General features: G+C 56.3%; 1 protein-coding gene across 1 annotated transcript in view; it reads left to right on the top strand.

Moving 5' to 3' along the window:
* Positions 1-385: 385 nt before the first annotated feature.
* The window catches only part of MAP3K10 (mitogen-activated protein kinase kinase kinase 10), a 13,467-nt gene continuing 5,189 nt past the window's right edge, over positions 386-8,663 (top strand). Inside the window, exons 1-4 of the mRNA XM_027855442.1 lie at positions 386-1,405; positions 4,768-4,948; positions 6,249-6,397; positions 8,381-8,556. Coding sequence (XP_027711243.1) covers positions 682-1,405; positions 4,768-4,948; positions 6,249-6,397; positions 8,381-8,556 — 1,230 coding nt within the window. The 5' untranslated portion in view covers positions 386-681. The remainder of the gene's footprint in view (positions 1,406-4,767; positions 4,949-6,248; positions 6,398-8,380; positions 8,557-8,663) is intronic.

Here is an 8,663-nt window from a genome sequence, read left to right as displayed (position 1 = left end):
ATGCGCCAGCGCGGTGGCAGTGGTGGCAGCGGCAGAGGCGGCAGCTCGGGCCACCCGGGCGGGCACTGCTGACAACCCCCGGGTAGGCTGACTGGCTGGGCTGGGCGGAGCCGGGGCAGGTGCGGGCGATGGAGCCGCCGCCCTCGAGCTAAGGGAACCTCTCCGGGAGCCGGCTGGTCCTCAAGCGAGCGCAGGTGGCCGGTCCGGGAAGGAGGCCGGGGCCGGGGCCCGGGTAGGGGTTGGGGTGGGGGTGCGCCAGGATGCCGGGAAGCCGGGGGGCGCGGGGGGCCGCCGCCGCTGGGTAAGGGCGGCTGGGCAGGGGGAGGGCAGGCTGGCGGAGGGGAGGGGCTGATCGATCCCCCATCCCCCACCACCAACCCGCGGGCCTCCCCCTCCCAGCTGCTTGGAGGCCCCGAGGGCTCCCTGGAAGAGGTGACCGCTTTCACCTTGCTCTGCACCCCTGCCCCCTTTGGCCAGCCCTTCGAAAGACCGGGACACCGAGGTGTATTCAGAGAGGGGGGGATGCTGATGACATCTTCTAGGCCTGTCTCTTCCTTGGGCCCCCTGCCCCCAGCCATGGGCCCCAGGAGCTCCCCAGGAGCAGCCAGGGCTATCCCCCACCCCAGCACGTGGGGCTCAGCCAGCTGGGGGCCCGCCTGAGCCCAGCCTCCACCGTGTCCCATGGAGGAGGAGGAGGACGGTGGGGAGGGCCCAGCCCTGCGGGGGACTGAAGAGTGGGGCCTGGGCCCCGACGTCCCTGCTGCTGCAGGGCCCCTGTGGACTGCTGTGTTTGACTATGAGGCTGCGGGAGAGGAGGAGCTTACCCTCCGAAGGGGAGACCAGGTGCGGGTGCTGTCCCAGGACTGGGCTGTGTCCGGTGATGAGGGCTGGTGGACTGGGCAGCTGCCCGGTGGGCGCGTGGGTGTCTTCCCCAGCAACTACGTGGTGGCTCCCGGCGTGGCAGCCCCTGCCCCCACCGGCCTCCCTCTGCCCCGGGAGATCCCCTTTGGTGAGCTACAGCTCGAAGAAATCATTGGCGTCGGGGGCTTTGGGAAAGTCTACAGAGCCAGGTGGCATGGTGAGGAGGTGGCCGTGAAGGCTGCCAGACTAGACCCAGAGAGGGACCCAGCGGTCACTGCAGAGCAGGTGGCCAGGGAGGCCCGGCTCTTCGGCGCCCTTTGCCATCCAAACATCATCGCCTTGCGAGGCGCCTGCTTGCGGCCACCCCATCTCTGCTTGGTCATGGAGTATGCCCGAGGAGGGCCTCTAAGCCGGGCCCTGGCCGGCCGCCGGGTACCCCCTCACGTGCTGGTCAACTGGGCCGTCCAAGTGGCTCGGGGCATGGAGTACCTGCACAGTGGAGCACCGGTGCCCATCATCCACAGGGACCTCAAGTCCATCAACAGTGAGTGGTCTCCTGCCCCCTCCCTCTCTCCTTCAGCCTCTAGGGTTTAGAGCTAAAGGGAGCATCTTGCACTTGAATCTTTTGCAGAGAAGAAAACTGGGGGGGTGGCATTGACTTGATTACAGGTAGTGAGCAGCAAAATCAGGATTTGAATCCAGGATCTCTGCTTCTGACTCTGGTGTTCATGTCTCAAGGCCTGGTGCTCAGGTAGCTGTGCTCTTCCAAGGCAGGCCCAGCCTCACTGGGGTGTGTGTGGGGGGGTGGGTAAGGATGGGGACAGTAGGGTTGGCCAAGGATCTGAACTTGGAGAAGTGAAGGAAGATCCTGGGACTGGTGAGGACAGTCATTCCCAAGGGAGAGAGAGAACTCTAGATTTTGAGCCAGAAGGGACCTCACAGATTATCTGGTCCAGCTGAGGCCCAGAGAGTTTAAGTCAGTGGCCTAAGGCCACACAGGTAGTATCTAGCAGCACAGAGATTCGAACCCAGGTCCTTGGCCCCAGATGCAGTGTTCTTCCTGAGGTGGTGTCCTGGCCTGGGAGTCAGGAGGATCCCTGGGCTGGAAGGAGGTGGGATGGGAGAGAGAGAGAGGGGAGAGATGAGAATCTGATTGTGCATTTCCATAGGAGGCTGCTTCCCTCCTCCTGCCCTCTACCCCCAGCCCAGGGGCCCAGGAGCTTTCCAGTACAGCCTCATCCCACCTCTCAGTCCCTTCTCCTCTCTGGGCCTCAGCTTCCCTCTCAGTCAGTGGAGGCGATCAGATTCCAAGGATTTGGAAACTAGTTTTGTTACATACGAAGAAACTGGAGATAAGAAGAAAGGAGAAAAGATCTGTCCAAAGTCACAGAGATATTAGTAACATCACCTGGATTTGAATCTAAGCTCTGAAGTTAGTGTTCACTCCCTAGGATCATGGATTTAGGGCTGGAAGAGACCTTTGGGGCCATCTTCTCGTCCAACCTTCTCATTTTATTGGTGAGGAAACTGAGGCCCAGAGAGGGCTCCATAAGTAAAGGCAGGATTCGCACCCATAGCCTCCGATTCCAGACCAGCACTCCTCACTGCACAAAGGGCCCTTCTACGCCTGGAGTCCTGTGTAGTTGCTGGCCCCCCAGCCTACCTGCCCTGTTAACAGAGCGATGCCTTCTGGGGCACTGTGTACGGGCAAGGTGCTGACATCATGGCATCACAGACCAAAAGCTAGGCCTTAGAGTCTGTCTCCCTGCTCTGACAGATAAGGAGACTGACGCTAAGGGATTTGCCAGAGGCCACCCGGCTGAGAAGGCACTGAAGTAGGCTGTGAACCCAGGTTCTCCTGGCTCCAAATCCAATGTCCTGTCCCCCACCCCACCCCAGGACAGCTCAGATTCAGAGGGTCAGTGCTGCCTCTTGGGCCTGGAGCGGCATGTTGTTCTTTTGCTATGGAAAACGGAAGGTCATGCTTTGTCCATTTCCCCCGAAATAACCTTGGGAGGGCCCAGAACCCTTGTCCTGGGTCCCCACCCTCTTCCGCCAGAATTCACTTTACTGACATGTGTACAGACTAGAGCAGGATGGGACCAGAGGGCCCACCCAATCCCACTCAGCTTGGCGAATTTAGACCCCGAATGGCAAGCTGATTTCCAAGGTCACGCATCTGGTTGGGTCAGTCAGTCAAAAGCACAGTTAGAGCGCCTACTGTGCGCCAGGTAGAGAGCTGATCTGGGAGTCAGGAAGACCTCCGGTGTCTGGCACCCACTGGCTGGGTGACCCCGGCAGAATCTCTTTACCTCTAAGTGCTCCAGACAAGTCCTTAATCTGTATAGCACGTGGGGAGGAGTCCCCTGTTTTTAATTTTTAATGGATTAAATCACAGATCTGGTTCCCCCCCCAAAAAGTGCCAGGCACCAAGGGTACAAAACCAAAACTGAAGCAATCTCTGCCCTCCAGGGACGGGCTCACAAGAGAGACTGTAGAGGTCATCCCATCCACCACCCAGCATTCTATGGCCAAATTTGCTCCTGGCTTCAAAGATCTTGCCTCTACGCTATGTTGCCTCTAGCTGGGTCTTATTTTTATATGGTGATCCATCCCTTCACACCCTGTCACACACACACACACACACACACACACACACACACACACACACACCCCTCACACACACACACACACCTCCTGCCTCCGTACCTTTGCACAAGCTGCCTCCTTTACCTGTTATGCCCTCCCTCTTCCTTAGAATCTGTTGCTTTCTTCAAGGCTCAGATGCCCATCTCCTACCTGGGGGCTGGGAGCACGGGTACAAGGGATTGTTTTTATTTTTGTCCTTATCCCTAATGACCAGCACAGTGCCTAGCACATAGCAGATACTTAATATATACTAGTTGGTTGTTGAATAGATAGATGAGTGTTGGAATGAATGACCCTGACTTAAGGAGAGAGGTCAGGCATTAAGATCCAGCAATGGTAGAGGAACTAGCTCGAGTTTTAGGTTTGGAGTCAGAAAAACCTCTGATACTTACTTAATGTGTGAACCTGGGCAAGTCACTTGACTCCTTGGAGCCTCAGTTTCCCCCTCTGTAAAATGGAGGCATTACCCCCCATAGTACCCACTTCATGGGGCTGTTGTGAGGCTGGTATCAGATTGTGTAATGGAAAGAGGTTTGCAGACATGAAGAGTGCTTGGTAAACTTCGTTTCGCTTGCCCCAAGGCCTTCAAATTCTTCCCTGCCTGTAAAATGAAAGTGTTGAATAAGGTGGTACCTCAGGGGCCTCTCCAGCCCTACCGTTCTGGGGCCCTCAGATCAGAAGGACCCAAGGAGAATCAGAGCCTCCAGGGACCACAGGACGTCAGGCTCCCGGCACCAGGCCGTCAGGATGCACTGGCCTCCTGGCTCCCACCCAGTGCACCCAACACCTCCTACGGAGCCTTTCTGGGCAGAGGTAGATAGAGGGTGGAGCTGCTTTTCCCTGCAGCTAGGACAGATGTCCCTGCAATCCAATCCAATAAATGGGCCACATTTGTGCCACAGAGCACTTTGAAAGAGTTAGCAGGCTTAAAAAAAGGTAGCGTTATAGACTTGGGATGTCAACATGGGAATGGGCATTGGAAGGGGGCATTCTCCTCAGGGGAGGCTGCCCCAGGTGGGAGCTTGCCTGGCATGGGTGAAGCCTGGCTGGGGCAGTGGCTGGGGACGAGAAGACAGATGGGGTCTCGGCCCAGACTGCTGAGGCCTTGAAGTCTAGGCTTGAGAGCCTGTGGGTGGAGGGGTGCCTGCTGGTGACTGGGCCTGCTTAGCTGGGAGGAGGACTCCAAGAAGACAGGAGGAAGGTCTCTTTTCCACCTCTGCAGCAGGCTTCTCTCCTGTCTTTTTCCCTCCTCCACAGTCCTCATCTTGGATGCATTCGAGAACGGGGACCTGTCAGACACCGTCCTCAAGATCACGGACTTTGGCCTGGCCCGGGAGTGGCACAAGACGACCAAAATGAGTGCAGCAGGGACATATGCCTGGATGGCCCCCGAGGTCATCCGCCTGTCCCTCTTCTCCAAGAGCAGTGATGTCTGGAGGTATGGCCAGGGACAGGGAGGAGGGGGAGGGGCTGAGACTCAGAACACAGCCCACAGGAGGCAGCGGGCCACAGGCAAGGGCAGGCAGGGAGACGGGCCAGGTTCAGGGCTCCAGGAAGGGCAGGGTGCCTAGCAGCTGGGGAGAAACTGGCCTCTGAGGGGTTTCCTGGATACTGATCAAATCTGAATGGGATGCTCCAGTCAAAGAATGGTCAAAAGCAGAGGGCCCTTAGAACAGGGAAAATCAGAGTTGGAAGGGCCCTTAGAACAGGGAAAATCAGAGTTGGAAGGGCCCTTAGAACAGGGAAAATCAGAGTTGGAAGGGCCCTTAGACCAGGGAAATATCAGAGCTGGGAGGGGAGTTAGAACAGTCAATGTCAGGGCTGGGGGTGGGGTGGGGGTGGGGCTGAGAACAGAGAATGTCAGAGCTGGGAGGGCCTTAGTACAGGGAAAGTCAGAGCCTGGAGGGGCCTTAGACCAGAGAAATATCAGAGCTGGTGGGGGCCTTAGAACAAGGAATGTCAGAGATGGGAGGGCCCTTAGAACAGAGAATGTCAGGACTGAGAGGGGCCTTAGAACAGTCCATGTTAGGGCTGGGACGACCACCAGAACAGGAAATGTCAGAGCTGGAAGGGGCTTAGAACCTGGAACACCAGGGTGGTAAAGGACCTGAGAATCTTCACAGTCCATCCCCAGCAGAGGGGAGGGGAGGCCTGAGGCCCAGAGTGGGGAGGTGATTTTTTCAAGGTCACATGACTACCGAATGACCGCCTGGCTCCAAGGCTCCTTCCACTCTGTGGGGGTGAAACAGGTGCCCATGAAGGGGGGGTGCAGGGCAGCTGGGGTTCCCTGGTCCTTGTTGGCACAGGAGCTGGAGCCAGCAGGAGATGAGGGAGGCATGCGGGACCAGAGCACTCAGGCATCGTCTGCTCTCACCCCTTCTCTCTGCAGATGAGGGAGCTCAGACAGTATCTAATTCCATCCCTCCCCTTAGCACAAATGTCCCTTCAACCTCACCCACAAGAGCAGTTGTCTTGAATTGCTCCAGGGGTGGGGAGCTCACTTCCTGTCATGGCAGCCTTTCCCATGGTCAGCCCAGTTCTAACTGCTGGGAAGTTTCCCCCTTCTATTCCGTGGGAATCTGCCTCCTTCAGTCCCAGTCTGGGCGTCTGGGCCCAAGCGGCACAGGCCCGATTCCCCGTCCCCCAAGCCAGAGTACAGCATCGGAAGTGGACAGGCAGAGGGCGTGCGGTGGGCAGAGAGGACCGGCTCGGTCCCTGCAGTTCCCATCTGTCCTTAGCTTTGGGGTGCTGCTCTGGGAGCTGCTGACGGGGGAAGTGCCCTACCGGGAGATCGATGCGCTGGCTGTGGCCTATGGGGTGGCCATGAACAAGCTGATGTTACCCATCCCATCGACCTGCCCCGAGCCCTTTGTGCACCTTCTGGAGGGTGAGTGGGGTGAGCCCTTTAAGCCTTGGGTTTTTTTCCTTGCGCTGACTTCCTCCCTCTCCTATTCAGTCTGACCCCAAAGCTTATCGACCCTCTGGTCTAACCCATATGGTCCATCCACAACCTCCCAACTTCTGTTTGAATACCTCCAGTGATGGGAAGCTCATTACCTTCCAAGGCAGCTAGTTCCACTTTGGGAAGGCTGTCGTGGCTAGGAAGTTTTTCCCTGACCTTGGGCTTCAATTTCTCTCTCTTTTCATTATCCTCCCCATCTCCCCCACCCCACAGTATTCCTGGTTCTGCCTCCTGGGGCCAAGCAAAACTAACCTAGTCACTTCTCTCCAAATACTTGAAGACAGATATCATGTCCCCTGAGTCTTCTCCAGGCTAAGCATCTCCCATTCCTTTACTCTTCATGGGGCATGGACTCAAGACCCTTCACTGTCCTGGTCACCCTCCCCTAGATGCCCTTTGGTCTATCGGTGAACCCTTGGTGCCAAGAACTGGACCCAGCCCCTCCGGATGTGGTCTGACCAAGCTGAAGAGCTTTCTTATTCTTGACAGTGAGACCAGGCTCCCATGGGCTTTTTTTGGTCTCCCCATTACCCTGCAGACTTAGTCGATCAACACTTACTCTATGCCAAGCCATTAGCACTGGGCACTGGGCACTGTGACTCATACTGAGCTTGTGGTCCTCTAAAATCCTCAGATCTTTTTCCAGGCAGACTGCTGTCTTACCGCTTCCCCCATTCTGTACTTGTGAAGTCAGTCACTTTAGTGTCAGCTCTTACGATAATAATAATTAGTATATTGCACATTAGCATATAACCATTATAATATTGCAAATGTTTTTAATGAGAGTCGTTTTTTAAAAGCCGTGGTCGGAAGCATGGGGCCAACCCCTCTGGCCAGCTGGACCTGCTCTTCACACCTCCCAGGCGGTCCGATCACATCAGGAACGGTGGTTAACCACTGGGTCCCTGGACTGCCCTCCAGTTACACGGAGCCTCAGTCTGGGAGCTGAGGAAGATCAGGGGTGGTTCTTTCCGACATCCGCTGTCTGCTTATCTGATCACTTGATTCGTCAGTAAATCAATATGTAGGGATTTTTAAAATAGCATTTATGGAGTTTTTGTAGCTAGCGTTTACAATAGCTAGCAGTTGCGTGGCGTTTTAAGGTTGGCCAAACATTTTCCAGTTATCTTATTTCATCCTCACAACAATCCTGAGAAGTTAGTGCTATTATTACCCCTATTTTACAGATGCAGAAACTGAGGCAGACAGAAGTTAATTGACTTGCCCAGAGTTGCACAGCTACTAAGTGTGTGAGGCTGGATTTGAATTCAGATCTTCCTGACTCCAGGTCCAGAGCTCTATCCACTGTGCCACCTGGCTGCCCACTCCTTGAACTTAGCTCCACTCCCATCCTGGGCCACACTGGGGGGCAGGATTCCGGGCGGTGTCCCAGGGATATAGCCTTGGACCAGAATGATGAGTTGTCCCTGCTCCTACCGCCTGGAGTTTGAGGGCTGAGCCCGTGCTCCCCAGGAGTCCTCCCCTCTGACGCCGCCTCAGAATCTCAGCACTGGAACCTCGGAGACATTTCTAGGTTATCTCGAGCAGGAAAGAGCCTCCCGCTAACTGGAGCCCCCCTGTGAGTTATAGGGAGCCCACTGCCCCCGGCGCTGGCCCCTTCCTCCCTGGGAGAGTGAGAAAGTTCAGAGGATCCCAGACCTAGAGCTGGGAGGGTCCTTGGAGTAACCTGAGGCCCAGAGAAATGGACTTACTAAGGTCACACAGCTGGCAGAGCCTGGATTTGGACTCACAACCCGTGACTCTTACATTCATGGTACTGTGAGTTCTTTAAGCCCCACAGAAATCTGCACCTTCCTTCGTCCTCCCTGCCACCTCCGGTTAGCTCCCGGTTGTGCTCCCTGCAGCTGGGAGGGCCCAGAGCCACATCGTGGCCATCTGCTCCCACAGAGTGCTGGGACCCCGAGCCCCACCAGCGGCCCGACTTTGGCAGCATCCTGAGCCGCCTGGAGGCCATAGAGCAGTCGGCCCTGTTCCAGATGCCGCTGGAATCCTTCCACTCCCTGCAGGAGGACTGGAAACAAGAAATTCAACACATGTTTGATGACCTTCGGACCAAGGAGAAGGTGTGTGCATGTGTGTGTGTGATCAGTGTGAATGTGTGTGTGCATGTGTGCCTGTGTGTATGTGTGTGCATGTGTGCCTGTATGTGTGTGCATGTGTGTGATGGTGG

Source organism: Vombatus ursinus, unplaced genomic scaffold, assembly GCF_900497805.2.
Source record: "Vombatus ursinus unplaced genomic scaffold, bare-nosed wombat genome assembly UNPS02010822.1, whole genome shotgun sequence".
Classification (NCBI taxonomy): Eukaryota; Metazoa; Chordata; class Mammalia; order Diprotodontia; family Vombatidae; genus Vombatus; species Vombatus ursinus.
This window is presented reverse-complemented; position numbering and strand designations above follow the sequence as displayed.